General features: G+C 50.5%; 4 protein-coding genes across 4 annotated transcripts; 2 read left to right on the forward strand and 2 right to left on the reverse strand.

The window, feature by feature from the left end:
- Nucleotides 1-964: 964 nt before the first annotated feature.
- Nucleotides 965-6578, reverse strand: NOL12 (nucleolar protein 12). Its single transcript, XM_061450866.1, has 6 exons — nucleotides 6427-6578; nucleotides 6221-6326; nucleotides 6011-6059; nucleotides 5491-5633; nucleotides 4401-4501; nucleotides 965-3751 (listed from the first exon to the last, which is right to left on the reverse strand). Exons 1-6 carry the CDS (start codon nucleotides 6504-6506, stop codon nucleotides 3580-3582), a joined length of 651 nt encoding a protein of 216 aa, XP_061306850.1. The 5' UTR covers nucleotides 6507-6578; the 3' UTR covers nucleotides 965-3579.
- Nucleotides 6579-7106: 528 nt separating this feature from the next.
- On the forward strand, nucleotides 7107-14289 carry LOC133268021 (arf-GAP with dual PH domain-containing protein 1-like). Its single transcript, XM_061450855.1, has 11 exons — nucleotides 7107-7901; nucleotides 8882-9012; nucleotides 9917-10008; nucleotides 10095-10177; nucleotides 10722-10834; nucleotides 11549-11695; nucleotides 12124-12207; nucleotides 12565-12627; nucleotides 13136-13207; nucleotides 13688-13919; nucleotides 14007-14289. The coding sequence occupies exons 1-11, from the start codon at nucleotides 7811-7813 to the stop codon at nucleotides 14033-14035; spliced, it is 1137 nt and encodes a 378-aa protein (XP_061306839.1). The 5' UTR covers nucleotides 7107-7810; the 3' UTR covers nucleotides 14036-14289.
- A 1797-nt stretch (nucleotides 14290-16086) lies between these two features.
- On the forward strand, nucleotides 16087-17744 carry LOC133268024 (urotensin-2 receptor-like). The gene has a single exon (XM_061450861.1). The coding sequence runs from the start codon at nucleotides 16683-16685 to the stop codon at nucleotides 17691-17693; it is 1011 nt and encodes a 336-aa protein (XP_061306845.1). The 5' UTR covers nucleotides 16087-16682; the 3' UTR covers nucleotides 17694-17744.
- A 2806-nt stretch (nucleotides 17745-20550) lies between these two features.
- Nucleotides 20551-23954, reverse strand: LGALS1 (galectin 1). The gene is made up of 4 exons (XM_061450873.1): nucleotides 23835-23954; nucleotides 22594-22673; nucleotides 21145-21316; nucleotides 20551-20758 (listed from the first exon to the last, which is right to left on the reverse strand). The coding sequence occupies exons 1-4, from the start codon at nucleotides 23841-23843 to the stop codon at nucleotides 20615-20617; spliced, it is 405 nt and encodes a 134-aa protein (XP_061306857.1). The 5' UTR covers nucleotides 23844-23954; the 3' UTR covers nucleotides 20551-20614.
- Between the last annotated feature and the right edge of the window lie 726 nt (nucleotides 23955-24680).

Genomic DNA, 24680 nt, shown 5'->3' on the forward strand with positions numbered 1-24680 from the left:
GTAAGCATGTTAAGATGTTAAGACATCTGTCCTCCATTGCTCCTGTTACAATCCAACCTCCTCTTCACAGTCCTGGTGAATATTAAAAAAAAACCCAGAAGCTTAATTTCACTTTTTGTTTACCCCTTAAAAGCAGTTTTCAATCCACTCCTCAAACCTGTCTTTCCCAGACACCCTCAGTTATTCAGCTCTATTAGAACATAAAAGTCCTTGTCACTCTCCCAGCAACTTCTTCCCCAGTTCATTTCTGGAAAACAATGCTGGAAGCAGCAGCGGGACTGTACTAGGTACAGCCTTGGGCTTGACATGCTTCTGAAGAGCAATAAACACAGTGCACTGATTATCACACAGCTCATGCACACCCTGTTTTTCCCCAGCTGTCTGACCTCTTTGGCTCCCTGTCTGGTTTTGATGCTCTGTAATCCCAATTACATTTTTGTGCGTGCATGTGTGCAGAATCATAGTCTAGTCAGTGAAAGCCATCATGCATGGAAACCCCAGCATGGCAGCCCATGTCAAAGCCTTGCCTCCCTCTGTGTGAGCCCTCGGGCACAAGCACGAGTAACACGCAGGTGCCAGAGCTGCAGAGCCAAGCGTGAAAAACCTGTGCCGAGGCTGCGGAAGGGGGAACACGCAGGGAGCTGCTGGGCTCTGCTCTTCATTTTCTCAGCAGCGGCTGCACCAGCACGTTCATTTTTGCAGGTACTTTATATTCAGAAGCTCCTTAACAGCTAGAACTTGTTTGTGAGCAGCTGGGCAAAAATGCTCAAATTCATCTTGAAAACAAGGGGAAGCAGCAAACAAGAAGAATTTTCAGTCACAGCCTGGGATGAACTGTGATGTGTCTGGCAAACAACACATTAACTTGGTGTGGAGCTCATATTCTTGATCCAATTTATCCTGGGGTGGCCTGTCTGCACACCCTGCACATAAGGAAGACAACAAGCTGGGGCTGAGTCAGTAATTTACATCACCAAATAAAGCTTTAATCGATCAAATGGAGAAATCAATACTGCAGTGAACAATCCTGATGGTTAACTTGGCCTAGGATGTAACAGTTCTGTTCTCAGTTTTTCCATATGCCTTGGTTTCTTAATGTGAAAACCTAACAGCAGGAACTGGAAGCTTTCAGAAGATGGAAGAGGCTGCTGGTGATTAGAGGGGACACCTGACACTTGAGAAAGGCTCAGACGTTATTAGGGCCAGGAATACAGCAACCTAAAAGAAAGATTCTTGTAAATCACCTGGCATCCAAATGACACTGAAGTGCTGTTGATGTCCCTCTTATCACCCCATCAGGACTACAATGAGGCAATCTAGTGTTGTCCTTATGTGCCAGGCTGCCTACAGGCTGTGGAAGGCAAGTAATCCACAGTTCCCACCACACTTCCAGAGATGTCACAAACACACAGACTGTACATTTCCTTTACAATGGCCATCCCAGCTCCAGAGCAAACTCTTGGGGTGGGGAAGCAAAAGTCACCTGCCCACATTTATTCCAGAAGGCAGAATGTCTGAAGGGAAAGGTGCTGTATGACCCATACAAAGGATGTCACACAATGTCCTCCAGCTTTGAGCTACAGTCCCTTTGGCACACCATTCTAAGCAGAATTTCCCTCTCCTTCCCTCCTACACCCCTCTCAAACCCAACAACCACACAATAGCTCTAGAGCATATTAACTACCAAACCACAAGGAGAAATGCTTTTATGATCCTCTTGGACACTTTGGATGAAATCCAGCCGAGCATCAGACTTTTGGCCTTGCCTTGGAGTTGTTTTCACAGCTCTGAAACAGCCAACACCTCAAGGCAAGACAGGAAGGCCGGGTAACACAGCTCATGGGCTTAATGTGCATTCTGGAGCAGCCTTTAAGGCAATGTACCAAAACTATTTTGGAGGCGAGGGGACCACATACACTGCATTTTCATGATGTGACTGAGGTTATTCCACATTAGCGCTTAAGAACTCAGCTCAGTATAGGACTCAAGAGTCCAAGCACGCAAGGCACATGGGATAAAACAGTATCCACTTTCCCACCATTCACCTCCAGAAGGGAGGTACAAAGGGACCCCCTGCTTCACATGCATGCCACCCAGTTCCCTCCAGAGGAAGATGCTCCAGCAGAAATTGTGTGGCTGCTGTCAGCGTTGAGATTGTACCCTTCTCAACACTCAGTGTGCACATGGTCCAAGAAACGTTGGAGAGATCCACCAGGCTGCAGTTAGCTTTAGTGGCTGGTGGCCATCAGCATTGCTCTGATGTTTCTCCATGAAGCCTCAAGCACTGGTTTGCTCTTTCCCCTCCCACTTCTGGCATGAGGAACATATGTACTCTCCCATTGCTGGGTTGCCAGTTTTCTGGTGGGGGTTTTGGCCACACAAGCCTTTTCTTCCTTTGTCATTTCCTTGCCAGTACACATGTGGCATGGGCGGAGGCTGACAGGGGCAGAATGGCCACCATCTCCTACAGATACTCCAGAATAGAGGCCAGCATGCTGCCTAGGCTTGCTCTTCTCCTCAGAGGATTCACTCAGTTTTGCCACCAGTATTCCTTAACCCAAACCATGCAAACTCTTTTTTTTCCCCTCCTGCTGAAGGCATCCATGCTAAAAAACATATACTGAAGTCCGAAGAAGAAAGGCAATTAACTCCTGCTGACTGCAGCAGCCCTGAGGTAAAGGGCAAGGGCAGCCTCTGCCACTCCCATCCCAGAGAGGGCCACACACATACAACAAGGGCATTAGGGCATTTCATACTCCTCTGAGCTATCGCAATTAAGATCGGCACATTCAGCAGACAATGGAATGAGCCATTCCTGCTCTGGATGGCTTGGCACAACAGAAATAGCTCCATTTCCCAAGCACCAGTGGATTTCAATATCCTTTAAGAACCAGGAACTATCTCCCCCCTTTCCAACTGGTACTGGCCTTAGCACAGTTGCTGTTACAGTTCAAATAAGACACAAGTGGGTGTTTTTTTTTTTCTTAGCAAAATGACTTAATAAAGATTTAGTCACAGTGTTACCAAATTCCACCTGGCACAGGTAGCAAACAAAGAGTACCCCTGCATTCAAGTGCGGCACTGGAGAAGAAACACATGAGACAAGATGACACCCCACCCCTATGGAAAAAGGATTTACTGCACAGGAGAAAAGCCAGGGCACTGATGCGCAAGAGTGGAACCAGAGCTCTTCCAAGCCTCTTAAACTGCCACGACCATGTGCCTGTTGCACTCTGCCCCAGATCCTCTCCTTTGATAAAGCCAGGTGTCAGCTCTGGAAGGTGAGGCTCAAGGACAGAAGGGTCATGCCAAACAGACAGTGTGATCCCAGCAGAAGTTTTTAGAGACTCCATGGCACCCAGGCACTTAGTAGCTGGAGTTCACTTGGAAACACATGGGTAGAGTGTCCATAGTCACCCTGACTGGAGCTCAGGAGGGGAGAGGAAAAGTGATCTGGGCTCACTGCTGGTCAGAGAGCCAAGTCAACAAGGCCCTTGCCCACAGTGAAAGGGTCCCAGAGAGCAGCCGGCCAGATGTGGAGCACTGTCCCAGCTGCTGGGCTGAGCACTAGTTCCTTCATCAATCTTGATCACGGCTCATTTTGCCCGTCAGCCTCCGCCGCTGAGTCTTAGTGGTCCGCCCCGTGCCGGATTTCTGGATTTTCTTGCGTGGGCCTTGCCCACGTTGGAGTCTCTTTCCTTTTCTCTTTTTCCGGCTGCGCATGTGCAGCGTGGCAGTAAGAGCAGAGATCCTGTGCAGGGCAGGAAGAGAGAAATGTTTGGAGAACAAAGTCTGCAGGAGCAAGGCGACATCACAACAAAAGCAGGAGAGCCCTGTGTGGCCCAGCAGGAGTAGACATCAGACATGGTGAGTTCCAGAAGAACTCCACTGTGCTGGGTACCATCCTGGCAGGGCAGGAAACCTGCAAGTTTATGTGTGCAGTAACAACCACAGTGAATTTTCTAAGCATTGAGCTTCCCAGCCACCACAGAGTTAAGTAATACTCTGCATTTCTGAGCTAGCTGTAAATCCTGGATACTGAAAAAACATGGAGAATGCCAAAGCTTTAGGGTCTTTCGACCTTCAATCCTAGGGACAAATTCTGCACCCTGCAATACACCCTCCCCTGCAGTATCTGCAGAGAGGAAGGGCTAGGTAAACACTTCAGGACAAAGCCCGCCCCGCTCTGCATCCTCCTCCTGCTGCTGCTGTCACCAGTGATCAATGACAGTGGAATCGAGCGTCCGGGACAGGCTTGTGCTCTGCCAGTGCCCTCTGCTGGCTCCTGCCCAGCAGCACAGCATTCCCTGCCCTGCAGGCACACCACTGAGCTGGGAAGGAAAGATCATCATCAGCTCGCAAAGCCTAGCAGCAAGTTGCTGGAGTGAATTTATACATACTTTTCAGACAGGAAAGGGTTTCTGGACTTCTTGGGCATTGCTTTTACAGGCTTGTTCACCACCTCTTCTCCTTTCTCTTCTTTTGATTCATCACTCTTGCCCTTAAAAAGGAAGAAAAAAAAACAAACAAAACACCTAAGATACATTATAACAAATAGTTTTGTGATGCTGGTGTTTCTGCTGCCTTCTTGGTTTCATTCTGTTTTGTAAACCATCTTATCATACGTGAAGTTTCTTTGTTTAGTTCTCCACATCCCTTGCTGTCCAAATCTCAAGGTTTCTTATTACAAGGTTTCTTTTGGAAATGGACAACCAGTGAGAAGTCCTGCAGTAATCCACCCTAAGATCCAAAAACTTCAGTATGAGCTTAATGGCTGCGCACCTGGTCTAAACTATGAACTGAAGGTTTCCTCTTTTTTCTTGTTATATCAAAGCCTCTTTAAGTAACTTTTTAGATTATAAAACACCCTCACAAATGTAAAAGGTTAACACAGACACTTCTCCAAAGAGCTCAAATCCAGCCACAGTCATGAAGATCAAAAGGATCAAATGAACCAGGGCCTGAAAGCGTTTCTGGACCAAATACGAGATTCTCAGTTACAATATGTTTTGAACACAAAAGCAACAGCATCCAGAAATGAATGTTTTTTTTTTTATTTGTAGTCCAAGCACAGGATCATGGAGGGAAGTGCCTGTTTGTCCTAATAATTTTTCCTGATCAGGACACATGAAAGAGATAGAAGACAGCCATGTATCAAACCCTGAAACCTTGCTGCTCATATTGTATTGGCTTTTAAAATACTACATTCTCACCTCCAGCCCTGTGACACCTTTCACCTACACAAGGTCAGTTGGTACTAGCAAAGGATTCCAGGGAGGTTTGAGCGAGCTGCTCATGTAAGGACATTTCTTCTATTTTAAAGGCCCAATATAAGTTGTGGAAAAACTAGGAAGTTACAAGTTTCCTTTTTCATCCCTGCTCCCAGCCTGCTGCAAGTCTGCGGGCACATTCAGGGAGTACCAGCCCTATGTAGCCTGCCCTAAGGACATTTACAGCTGACACAACCAGTGAGGCAGCAAGAGGCTTTACCACAGGTGTGGTCAATCCCAGCTGGCGTGCCCCGGAGAGGTCCAGGTCACTGATGGTGGTCACGGTTACAATGTGATTCGGGTGGTCGATGTTCACAGACTCTGTGCGTGATGTCACCAAGTGCTCGAGTTCATCAGCCTCATCTGGGGAGACAAAAAAGGTCCTGCACTGCAAAGCACCCCATCTTCCACAAGATACATTTGCTTGTCCCTGCAGTGCCATGCTCAGGGGGAACCCAGCCTCTGCATCCAGGGTGAAAGGGTGGAAGGGTTTGAACACCAGCACTTCTCCCAGCATAGGACTTGAAGATGTCCTCTTGCTTGCTTCTTTCTGCACACCCTCCTACCCCCTATTCCACCAGGACACGAGGGCTGCAGTGGTCACTACTGATTGCTGCCCAGGGGGAACACTAGAGGAGCAAGGAGCTGATGCTGTGGGACAGTGTGCGAATACTCCTGTTCTTATCAATACTGCCGATCCACGGGTGCCCACCCCCCGACACCGAGGTCCCAGCACCTACCAAGCGCTTCCTCCCTCTCGCTCAGCATCTTCAGGTACTCCTGGTGCCTCTGAGGGGGATTGAAACAGGTCACTGCGGCACCCCTGCCCCTGCAGCCGCCACCCCTCCGACCCAAGACCCCCCTGCCCTGCGGCCTGCCCGCCATGGCGGGAGGCGGACACCCCGCATCCACGGAGGGCCAATGGGGGGGGGGGGTGTCTGTAGGGGTACCTCCTCCTTCAGCTTCCTCTGCTCCTCCTTAAGCTTCCGCTTGATCTCGTCCAGGGCCGCCTTCCTCCGCTCCACCTTCCTCTTGTGGAAGCCGGTCAGGTACTCCCTGCCGCCGGCAACACCGAACCACGCGGCGTTTAGCGAGCCCTTCACGGGCAGATATCCCCACCCCGTCGCAAGAATCACACACACGCTCCCGGCCTCACCTCCGCCTGTCCTCGTCAAAAGTCACCACCAGCCGACCCTCTCTGCCGCCTGCACCATTCTTCTTCTTCTTGCGGCCCATCGCGGTACCACGCTGCCGCCACCACGCTGTCGCCCGCCCCTTCCGCCGTGAGGGGCGGCACCGCCCCGCCCCATCCCGCCCGCCATGTTGCCCCGGGCAGGGGAGGTTGACGGCCTCATGGGGGCACCAGGGGAGGCTGTCTCAGCCTGAAGGAGCAGAGCGGGGCCAGCATCGGGTCCTCTTGTCCCGTTCGTGTGTGGGAGCTGTGTGCGTCCCCTCGCCTGATCATAGCGGTGCGTTCTGCCCCCAGGCAGGGGTGGGAGAGAGAAGCCACTTCGCAGGTGGCTGTTCCCATCCCTGGGGTGGATGGAGGGAGGGTTCCTTCAGGTTTGAGTGCCTCCAGCTCCCTTCTCCCCTCAGCTGCCTCCTAGCAAAAGGGTTTTGCGGTGGTGCCTTGTGCTGATCTCTCATCTTGAGATGTGTTCTCAGTATTGTACATCTCCATCTGTTTAATAAAGGTTTTTCCTCCCAATAGTTAACATCTGCATTTCATCAGGAAAGGTCCAGGGGTTTGTTTCAAGCTATCACTGTTTGGTGTTAGTGGCACCTGAGCTGCTCCTCTTAGTCCAGGAAGACAACTCGGGGGATGCGTCTCGGCTCTTACACTGAGTCTCTGATATGCAGGACCTGGCTCAACAGCCTTGGTTTCTGTAGTGACAGACACCAGCATGAGTTGGAGGGGGGCATCAGCACTGCCATGTTCTTAGATGGTTGTTTGAGTGACTTTGGCTGAACTCTTGAACTTTCTTGCTCTCTGGTCCTTGCTTTAAAGGTGTGTGTAATGCCTGTGTGGCGGCCAGCTTACTGGTGTAAGCTCCTGACGTGCTGCAAGGCCAGCCCAAAACCACCCCCCATGTCACAGAGCGTGATGAGCCCTGACACAAGTCCTGACAGGACTGGTGGCCGCCGTCTGCGGCCCCCTCGCCTTTATCAACTTGCTGGCTGCTGCGCTCTCTTCCTGGCCTGTCCCTTCACCAGCAGAAATGCGGCAAAACCAGTTCTGTGGTTAATTGCTGCACTTCCCTCCCCGCCCATGGGGCAGGTCTCCTCCTCCTCACCCGTAGCCTGCCTGCACTTCAGCCTCTTCGCCCCTGCCTGGGCTCAGCCGGCTCAGGTGTGCCGTTAAGGCCTCCACGCTCCTACCGTTAACCTTACGGCTTCTCCTGCTTTCCCTGTTTCCTGCTCTCTGCCAGAGCTGCTGTCTCTCCGGTGGCTCCTTCTCCCTTGGGTTGGCCTGCAGGTGCAGAAGGCGCAGGCTGCCCTCCTGGTCCTGCCCTGCCTGGGAGGGATAGCGCTGGGACGTGATGGCTGGAGGACATGAGCGGAGCATGAAGGCCCTGAAGGAGGTGTGGAGAAGAGCAGAAAACTCTTTATGTGCAGACTGTGGGAAGCCAGGTGAGTCCCCAAGGGCTGCTGGAGGAAAAGTTGGAAGCAGGAGCTGCTCTCTAACAGCTCTTGGGCTGCACGGGAGCCTGGAGTAGAGGGGAAGGGGAGTCATTGCTCTGGGTATTTACTTCTTCTCCCTGGAAGTGAGCTGGCAAGGGAGGAGGAAGGAGATGCTGCCACAGTGCCGGTGGGAAGAAGGACGGGGATGCGGCAGTGCCCTTTGAGCAGGGGCTGTGTAGCTGCAGCGCCATGGGTTGTAGTCATGTCAGATCTCCAACACAAATCAAGGTCATGCCCAGTCAGGACCCGACAGGAAAGCTCGCGGTGAAATCCTAACTGCTCCACAAAGAAGGAGTGATTCAGGAGGGCATTGTCTCCTCTGTGACTCAGCTGAGCATACAACCTGCTACAGGCGCCTTGGAGATTTCTCTTCCTGAAGGGCTTGCTCTCTTCACAGGGTACCCAGTTTGAGGTCCTATGGGCACTGCTAAAAACACTCATCATGCTCTTCCCAAAAGGGGCACATGGAGCATACCATCCAAGCCAAATTAAGATTGGGATAATTGGTATCCTTTCACCTTCTTAAATTCTTCCAGGAAAATTTTGGATTCGGGGCTGCTTTCCACTTCTGCAGCTAAATACCGTTGTGCGTTTGCTATATTGCACTAAACTGCTGGAGTCTTTTCCCAGAGGTGGTTTCACTTTCATCATGGGTGACTCTTTATGCAAAGGGAATTTTCGCAGCACTTGAAGTTTTTCAAGGTTCACGTTAATAAAGATTCAGATGAAGTGGTTGAAGCAGGGGGGATGGGGGGGCTATAATAGCTCTGCTTTTTCCTAACCAGCATATATACTTTGGGTGTTAATTAATTGGTTCAGATGAAACTGTGGTCACACAGCTCTCTGTTTCTCAGGACTGTGTTCTCAGTTGAGGTATACATCCCAGGGGAATTTACCACTTGTAGTCATACCGTTTTTTATACCCGCAGACCCTGATTGGGCGTCCTCTACTCTGGGTGTTTTTATATGCCTCAGCTGTTCAGGAATTCACCGCAACATCCCTAGCATCAGCAAAGTCAAATCCCTGAAGATGGACCACTGGGATGATGCCCAGGTGCAGGTGAGATCTTTATCCCCACTGGTATGTCAGGTGGGTTGGATCTAGGTCATATACTAACTGTCCTGGGAAAGTCAGCCCTTTGCACAGAGTTGAAGATACAGTCTGATTTAATCTGTCCCTTTGCTACTTATGCTCTGGATATTTGTGCAGGGATAACTCCCCATAGCCCACTGGGAGAGGCAGGATGCATTTGCCTTATGTGTCTCTCCATGTCCTGTTACTTTATGGCAAATGGAGAGTTCTTGCAATGTATTTTGCCAAGGCTCAGGGTCTTTGTCACTCCAGATTACTCATTTCCCACTCACCAGCACCATCCAGATTCAATGTCTTCTCTTGGATTCAGCAGTCTGAGGGGAAAATTTGGGGCAATTCCATGCTCTGAGATGAGATTCCAGATATAATGTGATCTCTTGAGAAAAATGGCATTTGTGGGAACTTGACTTCTCCCTGTTACACCCCCCTCAACCCATAAATCTTCAGGGGACTGAAAACATTTTCTGAACATCCAAAGAAAATAATCTGTATCTTGCTGCTCTTTTGAGAGGAGCAAAGAGTTTTGGAATGTCCCCCCAGAAGGCATTGCATAGCTGTTGAACATGGTGTCCCTAGTGATGTGGGGCATGGCAGCAAATCCACTGAGTGTGTGTGCACCAAGCCCCACGGAATTGACATTTATGGCATTCTTTGGATTCAGGTGCAATCAATGTAACTTCTAAAAGCAGACAGGACCTTTGAGATCCACCTTTATGGAGCCAGACATTACTGGGATGTCGCAATGGAGGGGAAGGAGAATGCTCCATTAGAGCTTGATGTGCATCTAGCCCTGTAGTGGGTCAGGAAAGAAAAAGGTCCAACATTACTCAGCATCAAAGGGAAGGAACTAACTCTCTGTCTAATTCTGCAGTTTCTGGCCAAGCATGGGAATGCTGTGACTAAAGGCATATATGAAGCTCACATCCCTATTTACTATTACCAGCCAACCTACAATGACTGCCAGTAAGTTGCTGCATAGAAAAAAAGGGGGAATGGCAGTTCTGGGTTCCCCTAAGTGTTTCTGAGCTACCTGTCACCTCTCTCCCTAGTGTGCTGAGAGAACAGTGGATACGGGCCAAATATGAACGCAGAGAGTTCACTGAGCCAGGAAAACAGCTGCCATATTCTGATGGTAAGAGCAGAGCACAGCATCAAAATATCCTGCCTGTTGCCTTTGCTGGAAGATTTTGAGTACCATGAGAAGAAAGCTCATAATGTCAGAGTGGCAAATCCCACAAGTACTCCTGAGAACCCAGCTGGTATTTATAGGGTATTGTGTTTTTTGGAGAGGGGATTCAACTGTGGCCAGTGTAGGTTGGTATTGCCATGGGTTGCTTCTGTGCTTTTTCAAAGCCATTTTCTATCCTGTTGGAGCCAGACGTCTTCAATAAGGAATTTCTGCCCTGCTGCAAACTACTCCCTCCAACCATGGCAGCTGTCTTTGAAATGCCCCTGCCAGTGCTGTGACACAAGGTGCTTCTAGTGGAAGGTGTCCCTGTCCATGGCAGGGGCTTGGGACTGGATGAGCTTATTAAGGTCCCTTCCAACCCAAGCCCTTCTGTGATTCTACGTGCTTTATCCCAAAGATATGGCTAGGACCCCAGGTTGCATGCAGCTCTCTGATGCCTACCATGCTTGTGAGAGGATGCTTTTAAAAGTGGCCTTTCTGCTCCTAGGAGTGAAGGAAGGCATCCTCTGGAAGCGAGGTCGAGACAATGGGCAGTTCCTACCCCGCAAGTTCCTCTTGTCTGAGAGAGAGGGATGTCTGAAGTATTTCACGAAGCAGGATGTGAGTATGGTGGTCAACTCCCAAGCCAGTGCGTACTCCACTCAGGACAGTGCAGGCACAGAGGTGTTTCATATGCAAGGCAACCTGTTTCTGAGGTTGCCTGCCTTATCCCAGACCAGGGATGATGACAGAAACATGTCTCTGAAGAGAGGGGTCCCCATCCTACTGTCAGGGTGACATTTCCCCATGTCCTCCCTTTGTGCTTCCCTATACCCTTCCCTCACTGCTGATAAAAGGTTTGATTTTTCACTGATGGATGGATGCCCCACCCCTGGAAACGTTCAGGGTCAGGTTGGACAGAACTCTGAGCAACCTCATCTAGTTGAAAATGTCCCAGCTTATTTCATAGGAGTTGGACTAAATGGTCTTTAAGGTCACTTCCAACCCAACTATTCTATGTTTCTATGATTCTAGGAGTGGACTCTTTCCTTTTGAGGTCAGTTAGCCTTTAGACTGGCAGAGCTGTAAAGTCAGATGCACTCCCAGTGCGCTATTGGCAGTTCCAGAGTAGGCACAGGTCAAATGTAAAATGGGGTGTGTGTATGCCCACTTTTTGAGCTTGAGCACAATACATAGTGAAGTGAGTGTGTGCTACAGCAATTTTGTTGGGTAGGAGCAGTTATTACCTTTAAGATCCACTGACTCTCTCTTACCCTACAAAGTGTCTTTCCCACTAGGATTGCTTATTCATGACCAGTGCTATTCTGTTTTCAGGCCAAAGAACCCAAAATCAATATTAAAATAGATGTCATCAATGCTACATTTCAACCAGTGAAGATTGGGAACCCCAATGGCCTGCAGATCACCTATCTTAAAGACAACAAGACTCGGAATATATTTGTCTACCATGAAAGTGGAAAGGTATTTCGTTTTAGCATCAAACATTGCAAAGCAATTGAGGTGATCTGAGAAGCTCCTGATACTAAATAGTCTGAAGCATGGGTAGGACAAGGTATGTGTGTGTGAGTCACTGTAGGTAGGTAATGGGGTGGGGGCTCTGGCTCTGTGTCTGTGTGTCTGAGAGGGTTTTGCTGCAGGGAGTAGGGCAGGAGCACTGACTGAATTAGTTTGTGTGGAAGGAGCTGTCACAGAAGATGTGCAAATGTGCTGCTGCCTGTGGGTGTGGGGAGTGGGGCAGCCGTGCTGTTTGTGTGTGAGGGAGATGATATAGGTGCTGGGGAGGGAGACCTGGCTGTGTTTGTAGCTAACATAGGGTTGAGCTGGGTGAATTTAAGATGGCTCAGTGTTGCTTTGCCTAAGTTTTCTGTCCTGTCCTTTTTCATTCTCAGGAGGTAGTGGACTGGTTCAATGCCATTCGCTCTGTGCAGTTCCATTATCTGAAGGTAGCATTTCCCATTGCCAGTGATAATGAGGTAAGTCAGCACTAGAGTGCAGTGCTGAGTCTTCCACTGATACTTGGTGATGTGCTGTAAGAGCCCATTAGTTACTGTAGTTACTATTAGAAGCCCAGGTACAGAAGCAGAAATTGCAGTATTTAGATAGAGGGATGAGAAAGTGTGTGTAGAAGTGCCTGTGGTAGCCTGAGAACAACTGCTTTCTGCCCTTTCTGGGCACTTTGAAGACAGAAGTGACTCCTGGCTAGGCAGTTCTTCAAAAATTAATATAAAAGGCAACTGAGTTTGGGGGATAGAAGGAGGGGGACGGAGAGGAGCAAAAGCAAATAGCAAAGAAACGTGGCTGAGTTTATCTGACTCTTGCCTTTTTGTCAGATAAAAAATCGGCTGACAAGAAACTTCCTTAAGGAGGGATACATGGAGAAGACTGGTCCCAAGGTGAGCTGCTGTGGGGAGAAAATCTAGCAGGGACCTGCCAGAGAGCCACTGACCTTCCCTACTTCAATGTTTTTCTCCTGCTGTTTCCCCATTCCCCCCGACTCTTTAGACACCCGTGGGAACAGTGTGTGTGCACCAAGGGAGGGGACAATAAAAGGAAGGGGAAGGACACATGTGAAAGTAGATGAAGCCAGAGTCCCTGCTTTCTCCCAGAACAACAGATCTCTCTGCATGTGTCTGTGTGTGCGTGACCTTACAGGTATTTAGCGTCTAGATTTCTCCTGTCTGAACTCTGGGGTTCTTCACAGAAGTCCAAGAGCTGGGGACAGCAGTTGGGACTGAAAAACCCGATACTGATCCCTACTCTCAGCTTAGAAAGGGTGAGGAGGAAGTTGCTGTTAAGGCAGGGGCTTGGTTCAAGCGGTTGGGATGAATTTTGGCTATCCATTCGCACTGCTCGCAGCAGAGGGCACTGTCCGCTTACATATGTCACCTCTTCCCTTCGCAGCAGAGAGAGGCTTTTAAGAAGCGCTGGTTCACGCTGGATCACCGCAGGCTCACCTACTTCAAGGACCCTTTGGTGAGCAGGAGATCTGACCTCTGGCAGCTGCAGGCAACGGTGCTGAGGGCAGGGTCACAGTGCAGTCAGAGTCTTTGCTCTGCAGTAAGGCAGGCTTGCGGATTCCCCAGCTGCTTTGAATGGGCTCTAGGTCTTCCCCTTTCCATCTCAGTTCATTGTATGCTTTCTGTATTTGTTTCACTGCCTGTGAACAATGGGAACAGGGAGGGCAGCAATGTAAAATAGTGATGGGGAGGAGAGTGACATGGGGGGTGACACGGAGCAGTGTTTCCTTTCTCAGACCTCTCTAGATCTATGCTTGTAATTTTTCCTTTCTGCTGCTGCTTTTGAGCATCACCTCCCTGCTTCTCTGAATTCTCTGACCTCCCCTGATCACCATCCCTGGTCCTCACCCACTCTCCTCCTGTCCTCAGGTGCTTGCTATTATTCCCTGGTTCTTCTGAGATTCTGTAAACCTCACTTTTTCCCTCTGATGTGCAGGATGCATTTGCTAAAGGTGAAGTGTTTGTGGGCAGCGGAGATAATGGATATAGTGTCCAGAAGGGATTGCCTACAGGGACACAGGGCAACTTCTCTTGGAACTATGGCCTTACCATCGTCACCCCCGACCGGGAATACCTCTTCACTTGTGAGACAGAGACTGACCAGCTGGACTGGATCTCAGCCTTCACCAGTGTCATCAACCAGGCCATGACACCACAAGAATATGCAAGTAAGTGCCTGGATGCTGTTTTCTTCCCCTCCTGCTATTCCAGTTCAGGGTATTGCCCTAATGCACCACCTTTTTCCTTCACTACAGTTGAAGCCTACTTCAAGTTTAAATCCTAGGAAGCCATGGAGAAACCTGCTGTGACTTGATTCTACCTGGTCCTGTTGCTGGGCTGTCAGGAGAGGAGACCAACATCAGAGAAACACAGTGCTCTTGAAGCACCCTTTGAAGCACTTTCTTCCCCCATAGATGGTCCACTTAGTTTTGAGCACCCGATTAAGCTGCTTCCTTTCAAGTACAAGACTTTGAGAGTCTGACTCCTCAGTGCAACCTGTCACTGTTAAATTGCTGTGGTATGACTGGACACTGGCAGGCCTTGAAAACTTGGCACTTGCTGTGTTGGACTTGGGACCCAGCATCACTCCTGCATGAAACTGCAGGCAACCACAAACCTTAAGAAGACAGCTGCCTGGCTGGAGCTAAACCCCAGCAGGTTGCAGGGGCTTCTGGACTAGGAGACCTGTTCCTTTACAAGAAATGGTTTCTCTGCTGGTGTCAGAGATGTGAAACATGTACATATTTGATCAGAGCTGTAGTTGAGAAAGGTCACTTAAAAGATGTAAACTAACAGCCAGATGTGAAGCCTGCTTCGTCCTGCTGTGTATGGCCTTGAAAGCTGCTTCAGACCTTCCTTTGATTGCTACAGAGAAGAGAGAAGCTCAGAAACAATGTGTGGGTATACATATGTGTATGTGGATAATGTGTGTGTTTGTGTGTGCACATAAAAAGTGATGGGAGGTGGAATACTGACCTAGGAAAGATAACTGTGGGGGATATTCATGCCACTGAAGTTCAGCTGTCAAATCTGAGCCTGTAGTCAAACCAATGGAGAGAGGATGTGTCCTGCAGAGAGCAGCTTATGGCATGTCTGATACAGCGTTCTGACTTGTCTTTGCTAGAATCTTGAGGTTGATGTCCAAAGACATCACAGATTCCCTCATTCTCTGTGTCAAAGGCCTGGCATTTTCATTCTGCCCTATATATTACATATGTTTATACTGTATACCACATATACATATGTTTTTATGCAGTAGTGTAACAGGGAAGTCTGTATGTTCATATCCTTCTAGTAACAGTTAGCCCTAACCACTGAATCAACCCATGATTCATATCTTAAAGATCATCTCTTAAAGCTCTCCTGGCAGAGCTGTATTTCACGTGCTGGAAGGACGAGCTGAGTTCTTCTGATGGCTGTAGTATTTGATGTGTCTGCAGCTTTACACCAGTAGTGTTAGAGCAGGCATCTCCTGTGTTAAGGGAGCTAACTGGAGTTAATGAGGTAACCAGTATTTTAATTAGTTTGTAAAGAAATACATTTAAAAATCCCACTAATTTATTTTAATTTCCTAAATGAAGTTAGGAGGCTAACAGTAGTTAGCTGAGCTGCTGACTACTAAGGTATAAGGCTGTTTCTTGAGAAACAAAAAGGATGGACAATCAGAGCAAAGAGCTGTAGGTATTCATTGCATTTCCTGGGGCATTTAAACTGTGGATTTTTCCATCAGAGCAAAATGGGCAAAGTCATGGTCCCCCTCTGGTTCCCTGGGGAGCCCTCTTTGTGCTGAAACTGCCAGAACCTGTTGGGAGCATGGACTTCCTAGGTGAAAAACAGCACCAGGAGTGTTCCCCGAGAGGAATGAGGCTAAAATGCGGGTGAAGAAAGGGCAGGGAGCATTGGGTACAGCAACATCAGGGCATAGGTGCCATGCAATGATGCCCCGCTAGAAGGCGATGGTGCCTACCTAACAGGCTAACAGCAGGGAGGAACAGAGCCAGGTCATAGAGAGTGTGAGATGTCCAGCCATCTGGTGGGCTTGCTTGCAAACTGGGGGCTACATCCATTATCTGTACATTAGGGGGCCTGATGTCTTTGGAAGGGAGTGGGGGACAGGCCTTCATAGCCTAGCTTGGCTAAGGGACAAGCAGAGCAGTGTGGCAGCTCCTTGGCTCTGGTTTCCCTTCTAAAGCCACAGCGTGATGCTTCCACACATTAGGGAGTTTTGTCTTTCAGTTATCTCCTCTCTCAAATGAGGACAGCCAAAAACAAGAAGAAAGAGGGACCAGGAAGAAGGCACGGGAAGACGGGGAAAGAAAGAGTGTGCCTGCAGGAAAGAGAAGGCAGACAGTAGGTCTCCTCAGCTAGCAGCTGAGTCTGGTATGAACTGGGACTGCATTCACACCGGTGTGTGAAGCTCTGAGTCAGACACATTCCTCTCTGCAGTGGGCAAGGCAACTCCCCAGGGGTTAGTTCAGGGAGCAGAGCCCACCTCTCCGGAGTCTGTCTGAGTTGAGAAGATACAGACTTCGGAGGAGAAATCCACTTGCCAACCGAGTCTGCTGGTTTCTGCGGGCCCAGTGAACACTGGAGAAACAAATGAGGAGCTGGTGAAGATCAGAGACCTTTCCTCTTGGCTGGCAGAGGTTATTTTGCACCTCTTGGTCTTGAAGGCAAGGGCATTGTCCCCTTCTCAGCCCTTTGGTGATTGAGAGAAACCAACAGACAGAGCTTGTGATGGACAAGACCAGCAAAATGGACTGGGTGGCAGGAGGTGAGGAATAGACTTCTCTGGAGTACCCTGTATCTTCCCTTCCCTCAGCTGCTTTCCTGGCAAGGCTACACGTATCCAATATATAGCAAGGGGGGAAGGCAGGGGGAAGGAACAGGTCTCTGACAGCCTGCCTTATTCTTGCTTGCTGTACCCAAAGATGTCTTATGACCCTTCCTTCAGCAGCACAAGACCCGGAGAGGATCTTGAGGGTGGCAGCTTCTTGGAGGAAAGCAGTGGTGTGGGTGATGACAGTAGCGTCCTGGGAGGGGACAGCCCAGTCACGGTGCCTCTGGGTGCAGTGCTGCTCATCATGTGCCTCACTGGGATGGTGGGGAACATATACACCATCTTGGTAGCCTCCGGCAGGGTGGCGGGCCACTCAGCAGGCTCCTTGGGGGTCTATGTGATCAACCTAGCCCTGGCTGACCTCCTGTACCTCTCCACCATCCCCTTTGTGGTCTGCACCTACTTCGCCCATGACTGGTTCTTTGGGGATATGGGCTGCAGGCTTTTGCTCAGCCTGGACCTCCTCACCATGCACGCCAGCATCTTCCTCCTGACTGCCATGAGCCTGGAGCGGTACTGGGCAGTGTCCAGGCCACTGCGGGCCAGGTGGGCGAGCAATGCTTACCGCAAACTGGTCAGCGCTGTCCTCTGGCTCCTCTCGCTCCTGCTTACGGCCCCCATGATGGTGATGACCCAGCTGCGGGAGGAGGACGGCCCCCACAAGCGCATATGCATCCCCACCTGGACACCGGCAGCCTTCCGGCTCTACCTGACGGTGCTCTTCACCACCAGCATCCTGGCACCTGGCGTGGTGCTGGGCATCGTCTACACCCGCCTGGCCCGCGCATACTGCTCCTCCGCATGGGGCCTGGGGCTGCCGGTGGCTGGCAGGGTCCCTGCCTGGCAGCTGTTGTCCAGGATCTCCACCATTGTGGTGGTTTACTGGGCCTGCTTCCTCCCCTTCTGGGCCTGGCAGCTGGCTGGGCTCTATTGGGGTGAGGGGCTGGGCATTGGTGCCACCGCACAAGCCTACCTCAACTTCGGGGTCACCTGCCTGGCCTACAGCAATAGCTGCATCAACCCCTTCCTCTACACCCTACTCACTCGCAGCTACTGCCAGTGCCGCAGGGTGGGCATGGCACGGCCACCAGCGCCATCCTAGGAGCCATGGAAGGGCTAGGGGGAGGCCACAGCATCCCTCCACTTAGTAGAATCATAGTCACAGAATGGTTTGGGGTGGAAAGGATGTTAAAATCATCTAGTTCCACCCCCCCTGCCATGGGTAAGGACACCTAACACTAGTCCGTGTCACCCAAGGCTCTGTCCAACCTGGCCTTGAATACTGCCAGGGATGGAGCATTTTATCACTTCTTTGGGCAACCCGTTCCAGTGCCTCACCACCCTTACAGTAAAGAACTTCCTCCTTATATCCAATCTAAACTTCCCCTGTTTAAGTTCTAACCTATTACCCCTTATCCTACTGCTACAGTCCCTGATGAATCATTCCTCTCCAGCATCCAATTTTGGGAGAGCTGTTGAACTGTGGGGGATGAGCAGCATCCCAGGTTGGGAACATTGGCTGGGGTTGAGCCAAGAAATAAAAGTGCATCACCCTCCATGCTGGCATGCAGTGTCTTCTGTTGTCATTTTTCCAGTGCCTTCCCCTTCACACCTTCCTCTCTGCAACACTGCTCACCCTCCTCAGCTCAGGGGGAGGATGTGTGTCTTGGGGATCCTGGCTCCGTCCTTGGGTCCTTCTGCCCTCACATGCCAGCAAGTGGGTGGAAGGGAGGAGTCAGCCTCCATACTCTTAAATTACACAGCTGGTTACACAGCTGGGGAGCCCTCGCCACCTCTCACCTCCTCGCTAGCAACGGGCCAAGCCATAACAAAGTCAGGACAACAGTGAGTCACAGATTTCACAGGACCAGTGAGTCACTTCGAGGAGCAGCCACGCTAGCAGGAGACCTGAATTAGGTTCATCCTCTTGTGGTAAAGCTCACACTTGGCTTTCATCCCCCACCTGCCACAGAAAAAATCCCTTTGAAGAATCTTGCTAAAAAAAGACTTCCAAGTTCAGTTAAGAGACATGGTGAGATTGCCCTGAAGTACAGCCTGAGGGTTGTCAGCACATTTGCTGAGCTCTCAAAGTCAGCCCAACAGAAGAAGCTGTAAGGAGACTGTGTGTCCATCATCACAGCTCATGCAGGGGGCCCTCAGCCGCACCATGTCTCTGCTAAGGTTGAGGAAATCCCCAACTCCAGACTGTGCCAATACCACTGTATAAAACTGGGCCAGGTCCATTTAGCCTAACATGGGTCATTCCCATATGGCTAAACCCTCTTCTTATCCCCAGAAAGAATGGCCTCATTCACATCGCCCCATGGGAAGACCCTCCAAGCCATGCTGTCCCCCAGCCATGCCTATGCACAGGGTGGCAATGTTAGATGTTGTGTTTACTATTATAGATGTAGACCTAAAGAGTGGGATGTGATCACAGAATCATAGAATGGTTTGGGTTGGAAAGGACCTTAAGATCACCCAGTTCCAACCCCCCGCCATGGGCAGGGACACCTCACACCAGACCATGTAACTCAAGGCTCTGTCCAACCTGGCTTTGAACACTGCCAGGGATGGAGCATTTACCACTTCTTTGGGCAGCCTGTTCCAGTGCTTTCCAGAGCAGACTGGCTTTGGGCAACATGGGGCTTCAAGAGAGATCCAGCTGCAGAGCCTTGAGTTGCGTGTATACCCCCTGTATTTCTGCCTCCCAGCTTAAAAGCCCATCTTGAGCCCGTGTCTCTCTCTTCCCCCCCAGCCCCCCAGTTCTTCGCAGCCAAAACTTCCTCTGCCATGGGTACCTGAGACACGGGACTTGGCACAGCCTCATGAAATACAGGGCAAGAACAGGAAGTGCTGCCGCTGTAGGGGCAAGTCCCAGTGTTGCAGCTACTCTGCAACTGCTTAATGAGAGGTTTCCACCCAGCCAGACCTGTGGGGAGTGCTTGTAAGACATCAAGTTGTTGGTGCTTCATGTTGCTCATGGCCAAGCCTGGAAAGGAGGACACAAAGGTTGGGTCCTTCCATCCCAACTGCTGTGCACTATGGAAATGGCAGTTCCCACTTCTGCCATGCCCACCGGCAGTAGTCCTTGTTCCCATAGTAGCATTAGATTGGGAGAGCCCCAGAGGCAGCTGCTGGCTCATACCTTGGGTAGTGACCCACAGCCCATTGAGAACTATGCTGCAATACCAAACATGCCTCATTAGCTCCACACTTCTCCAAATCCAGCCTCAGTTTACACTGCAAAGTGCTCAGGCTCATTTGAACTAATACAAGTGGAGGGGTAACAAAAGCATCCTTAGCATCCCACATCCCAGCTGGGCATTACCACCTCTCCCAGCTCCAGATGGACCAGAATAAAAGCAGACCTCTCCAGATCACCACCCTCCTGTGCCACATCAGCATTTGTGCTTCTGCAGTTGTTGGAAGAAAGGAGTTGGGTGAGGACCCCAATACCTGCTCTGCCACACTGAGGCATCCTTTCCTACTGCCGCTCCAGGCAGCGGTAAGAGGCCCCAAGAAGACATTGGAGAGCTGTGTCACAAGTAGGATGAACTTCTACAGATGGGTGCAGGCCAAAGCTAGCACAGCTGAGGATTATTCCCTCATTCCATGCCCCACTAGGTTTACCTAGCACAGCAACTCAAGGCTGCCCAGTTTAGGGAGTGAGAGTTAATAAACCCAGTTTACTCAGGAAGAATAATGAGACGGTCTAGACCTCAAGAGCAGGTGACTTTGCCTAAGGGACCCTTCCACTCTCCTCCTCAGTCACACCTAACCCCATTGTTTGTCCCAAGCCTCTCCTTGGGCTTTCCACCCTCACCCTCCTCTCCATGACTCTAAGACTGGCACAACATCACCCACATATTGTTGGCTACCCTCCTTCCCTCGCCCCTCCAGCAAAGTGATCAACCCACATGGACTTGCAGTATGAAACAGATTAGACTGAGACTGGGTAGGACAAAACTTATTTATTGAATGATATTTCTGTATCTTTGCAATGAAGGGGTGAGAGAAAAGTTATTCCCAGCTGAGGGACTGCAGTGTGAAGTCCCCTTGTGTATCAAAGTAGTCAAAGACAGCGAGACCAAGCCGGTTAGGGAATGTGAACTGGTGGCCTGGCAGGTGGACTGTCACATCATTTGGGTTGATGCTGAAAGTGATCTGCAAGACAAATGGAAAAGTCAAAGAAAGCTTCTGCAAAGACACCCTCAAGCTTTTCCCCTCTACAGTGTTACTGTGTCACCCTCCACTTTGCAGGGTGAACATGCTCAGTAGCATAACCTGCTCTTCAACAACAGGACTGTTATTCTGGCCTCCCAAGAGATGCCTATTCCCTGCTGTGTTCAATAGTAACAACCCTTTGAGCTAGATGGGGCTTGCACCTTTGATCCCCACCCTCTGTCCCTGCTCAAAGCCCTGGGTGGTAGCACTGGCCAAGCAGGAGAAGCCAGCCACCTCCTATACAGGGAGTCCCTGCCGTTGGGCGTCTTGTGCCAAGCACTCTTCCTTCACCATGTTGTGCACAGAGAGCGCATCCCAGGCCTCACCTCTGCACTGCCCCCCTTCTGGAAAGGGAAGACAGTCTCCCTCTGCTCTGTACCCCACTCTTCCACCTTCTTTGAGTTGCACACGATGGTGTTCACATCACCATGAGCATCAAAACGAGGGTTGAAGTGAAGCCCAAGGTGGGAAGCATCCTTCCCCAGATTCATCACAAAGCTGCAGAGAAAGAAGACGTCAATACTGTTTTAATCAACACTGTGGTAGCATGCTGCTCATCGCCATGAACATCTCCGAGTCTGTTGCTTTACCAGCTGAGGGTAACCAAAGAGAAACCCTTTGCTGAACTGCACAACTTCCCCAAGAAGATGGTGCTGTGCCGGTAAGGGGTACTCTCCTCTACTGGGGGGATAGCCCCACAGTACCATCCCTGGGAAAGGCACCACTTGGTTTCCATGAAGCCTTTAACAAGAGAAAGGTTCAGCACTCAGAGCCCTGAACAGGGAGTTACCCGACACCCAAACCAGCTCCCAAGAAATCAGTTGCTTTCCACAATTTCCTCTCAGGCCCAAACAGTTAGCTGGCTCTGCATCCTGCCTGGCAGCCACTGCCTTCCTCTCCACCCTGCAGGCAGCTGTCATAATTACTATGTCATTAGCCATCCCAAAGCATCTGCAATGGCAGCAGGAGGAAGCAGATTCCCAGCCCAGTGTCCACCTTGCCCCAGGCCTCTTACCCAGATGAGAGGAGACATTATTTGGCAAGGGAACACCCAGGAGGCTTCACTGATGCTAACGTGCTTCAAAGGCACTGGGAAGAGCTGGGACATGTTTCCTGGAACACCGCTAGTGCTGGTACAGCACCTACAGGCTCCACCTTACCCACCAAAGGACCTCACCAACCACAGACCTGCACAAGGGCTGGGGCTGCTGTGGAGCTTTCCCAGACACCTTGATCCCTGCACATTTAAGGATGCTTCCTTCCCCACTGGCATCTAAGAAGCATCTCCTCTGGGTGAAAGTGAATTTCAGCACCCCAAGATGCCTTGCTGCAACATGCAGCCTTCCCATCTGCACCATAAGCTGTGGCTGAGAGCATCCGTGGAGCCAGAGCACCCAAGACCTCCCAGCCACTTGGGTGATGCAAGGCACTGTAAATGTGTTCCTACTCCTGGACCATCCTCATGCAGGGGAGAGGATGTGGCTGTGGGGATGCAATCGAACCAAATCAGATACACAAAGCTTCTGTTTCCTTTACCCTGCTCTGCAGAGGATATGGTCAATGCCAGTGCATGCAGCTGGAGCTTCACATCTGCTTTGGCTTAGCCCCTTGGCAGTACAGTGCGTCTGCAAAGTGCATTAGGCAGTGACTCACTGCGAAGCACTGGTAGTGTTAACCCCTTCCAAAGCCACTCCTCTCCTACCCAAAGGAGGGATTCCTTTTGTCCCCAGCCAGCAGAAGACAGCTCAGTGTGCTGCCCCGACAGCACAGCTTACCTCTTGGCGCTTGGAGCGATTTTCCCCTTGACAGTGAGGCGCTGGCCGGGCTTGAGACCCAAGTTGGTGCACACCGGTCCCTGGGGAACATGGAGGCAGAGACATTAGCTCAGTACCTGCTGGCTCACTTTTACTCCCACTTGGCAGCTCTCCTTGCTGCCTTGCAAGTGCATTGCTTTGGACCACTGGAGACAGGGAAGCTCCCTTCCCCTAGGGCACTGCACCAGTGACATCCCATAGACATGTGCCCAATTTCCCAACCTTCCTCCTGCCACTGTCATCAACTTATCTGTATTTCACAGCAGTAAAGCCTAAGTAACTGCAAGCTCCCATCACACCCACCCTGCTACAAACACACCTGCTTGCCTTGTGGGCCTCACCATCCCACACAAGCCTGGCTGCACATGGATGGAGCCTCCATTCCCTTCCATAGTTTGGATTTGAACTTCAAGCCTTGCCCATGTCCAGGGGCTCAGACAATTTGCTCTGCAGCTTCCAAGAGCTGGAGTGTTTTCTGTAGTCTCAACATTTGCAAGAGCATTCTCCTGCTCCATGTGCACACCTTTCCCCACCTTCTCTCTAGAACTAAAATACCCTGGTAAACCCCTAGGTACTCATTTTCTGTCACCACAGAGGAAGACCCCAATACAACTAAGAATCTTTCCCCCATCCTACTTTAATAAGTCTGCACTTGGGACACTCCCTGGTGAATCACCCTCTGTCTAATGAAAGATTAATTAATCAAATGACTGCAATCACTCTTTTGACAATCATCTACCTGGCGGTCCTTGGCACTCACAGAAGGACACTACTGTAGAGCACATTATTTTTGTAAGAAAGGAAAGTAACGACACAGTGACTCAGTAAAACCTCGGCCAGGAAGCAAGCAGCAAGACTGCCCAGAAAAGATGCTTAGAGAGCAATAAGCATTATGGCAACCGCTTCCCCAGAGCAAAGCTGCTGCGAAACAGGTTACCCCAGCTTGGGAGCCAACCCAGCAAGGACCCCCCCCACGTTACTCCTAAAGGGATTCTGCAAGGACAAAGAATCATGTCTGCCAGAAGAAGAAATAACAGCCACCCCTCTGCAATGGATGCAGCAGGCACCCAGCTCTAGCAGACCTCCTGACACAGGGGCTGAGGAGGATAGCGCAAATACCATCACACCAAGCCAGCACAGCACATTCCCACTCTGTGAAGCACCACCTGCAGCAAAGCTGCCCCAGCCCTTCCTCTACTCACGCAAGACATGGTGCTGCTCTGCAGGGTAATGCTCCTGTTCGCCAAGGTGCAATAGTACCAGGCAAGTAACTGTAGGGGCCCCACCCTTGTGTTTAAATAGATGGAGCGCTCAGTTGTCCCAGCCCTTCTCCATCCCAGCCACCAATCACAATGGAGAGAGGGTGGGAGGGCTTTGTTTTGGAGGGAGGGAAGGAGGACCTAATAGGCAGAGCTGCCTCCTCCCTGTCCTCACCCAGGCTCATCTCCAGGATGCTAACCCCAACCCTTCCAAGCAGGCTGCCTGCCGGCTGCTCCAGGAGGCGATCCAGCTGTGTGTGGCCATGAAGCCAATGGAAAATAGTTTTACAATGAGTGTTTTACTATCCAAGGCTTTTATCCCACATGGAAAATGGTCAGATGGATTTGAGACTTGGCGGGAAGGGTCTGGGAGGAGGGCTGGGCTCTTCAGCTCCAGCTAAATCAGGAGCAGGAGAAATAGCGCTGTGCACATAGAAACTCTTTGTGGTGCAGGTGAAACCCCAGGAACAGAGGACTGAAGCTGGATCCAGGGTCATGAGGCTGTGCCTAGCTGCCCACCCAGCCCTTACTGATCACTCTTGTAGGTACAGGAACCAGAGAAGGGAACATAGTCCTTACTGTGCAGAACCCCTAGATGCCCTCAAATCCATGCAGTTCATCTTGGCTGTAAGGCATAGCAAGCCAAAAGGAAGCCGTCTTGGAAGGGTGGGGAGGAATTATCCAGGAAAGCTTAGTGCCTGGCTCTTGTGCCTACCCTGGACACAGCTGGGGGCTGAGGAACAAGGGGATGGGGGCAAAACTATCACAATAAGCCATAGCATCTATAAG

Source organism: Pezoporus flaviventris, unplaced genomic scaffold (genome assembly GCF_033815535.1).
Source record: "Pezoporus flaviventris isolate CSIRO_AGI_PZ_B2104156 unplaced genomic scaffold, CSIRO_AGI_Pfla_v1 ptg000011l, whole genome shotgun sequence".
Taxonomy (NCBI): domain Eukaryota; kingdom Metazoa; phylum Chordata; class Aves; order Psittaciformes; family Psittacidae; genus Pezoporus; species Pezoporus flaviventris.

Excerpts from the sequence above, each read along its gene's own strand:
- LOC133268024 (XM_061450861.1), top strand. The coding sequence starts at position 16,683 with ATGTCTTATGACCCTTCCTTCAGCAGCACAAGACCCGGAGAGGATCTT.
- LGALS1 (XM_061450873.1), bottom strand. Across the intron at positions 21,317-22,593 it reads ATCGCTCCAAGCGCCAAGAG|CTTTGTGATGAATCTGGGGA; the intron begins GTAAGCTGTGCT and ends CTTTCTCTGCAG. Across the intron at positions 20,759-21,144 it reads AGAAGGGGGGCAGTGCAGAG|ATCACTTTCAGCATCAACCC; the intron begins GTGAGGCCTGGG and ends TTTGTCTTGCAG.
- LOC133268021 (XM_061450855.1), top strand. The coding sequence starts at position 7,811 with ATGGCTGGAGGACATGAGCGGAGCATGAAGGCCCTGAAGGAGGTGTGG. Across the intron at positions 7,902-8,881 it reads TGCAGACTGTGGGAAGCCAG|ACCCTGATTGGGCGTCCTCT; the intron begins GTGAGTCCCCAA and ends TTATACCCGCAG. Across the intron at positions 12,208-12,564 it reads CCATTGCCAGTGATAATGAG|ATAAAAAATCGGCTGACAAG; the intron begins GTAAGTCAGCAC and ends CCTTTTTGTCAG.
- NOL12 (XM_061450866.1), bottom strand. The coding sequence starts at position 6,506 with ATGGGCCGCAAGAAGAAGAAGAATGGTGCAGGCGGCAGAGAGGGTCGG. Across the intron at positions 6,327-6,426 it reads TTTGACGAGGACAGGCGGAG|GGAGTACCTGACCGGCTTCC; the intron begins GTGAGGCCGGGA and ends TGCCGGCGGCAG. Across the intron at positions 5,634-6,010 it reads CGAGAGGGAGGAAGCGCTTG|ATGAGGCTGATGAACTCGAG; the intron begins GTAGGTGCTGGG and ends TTGTCTCCCCAG.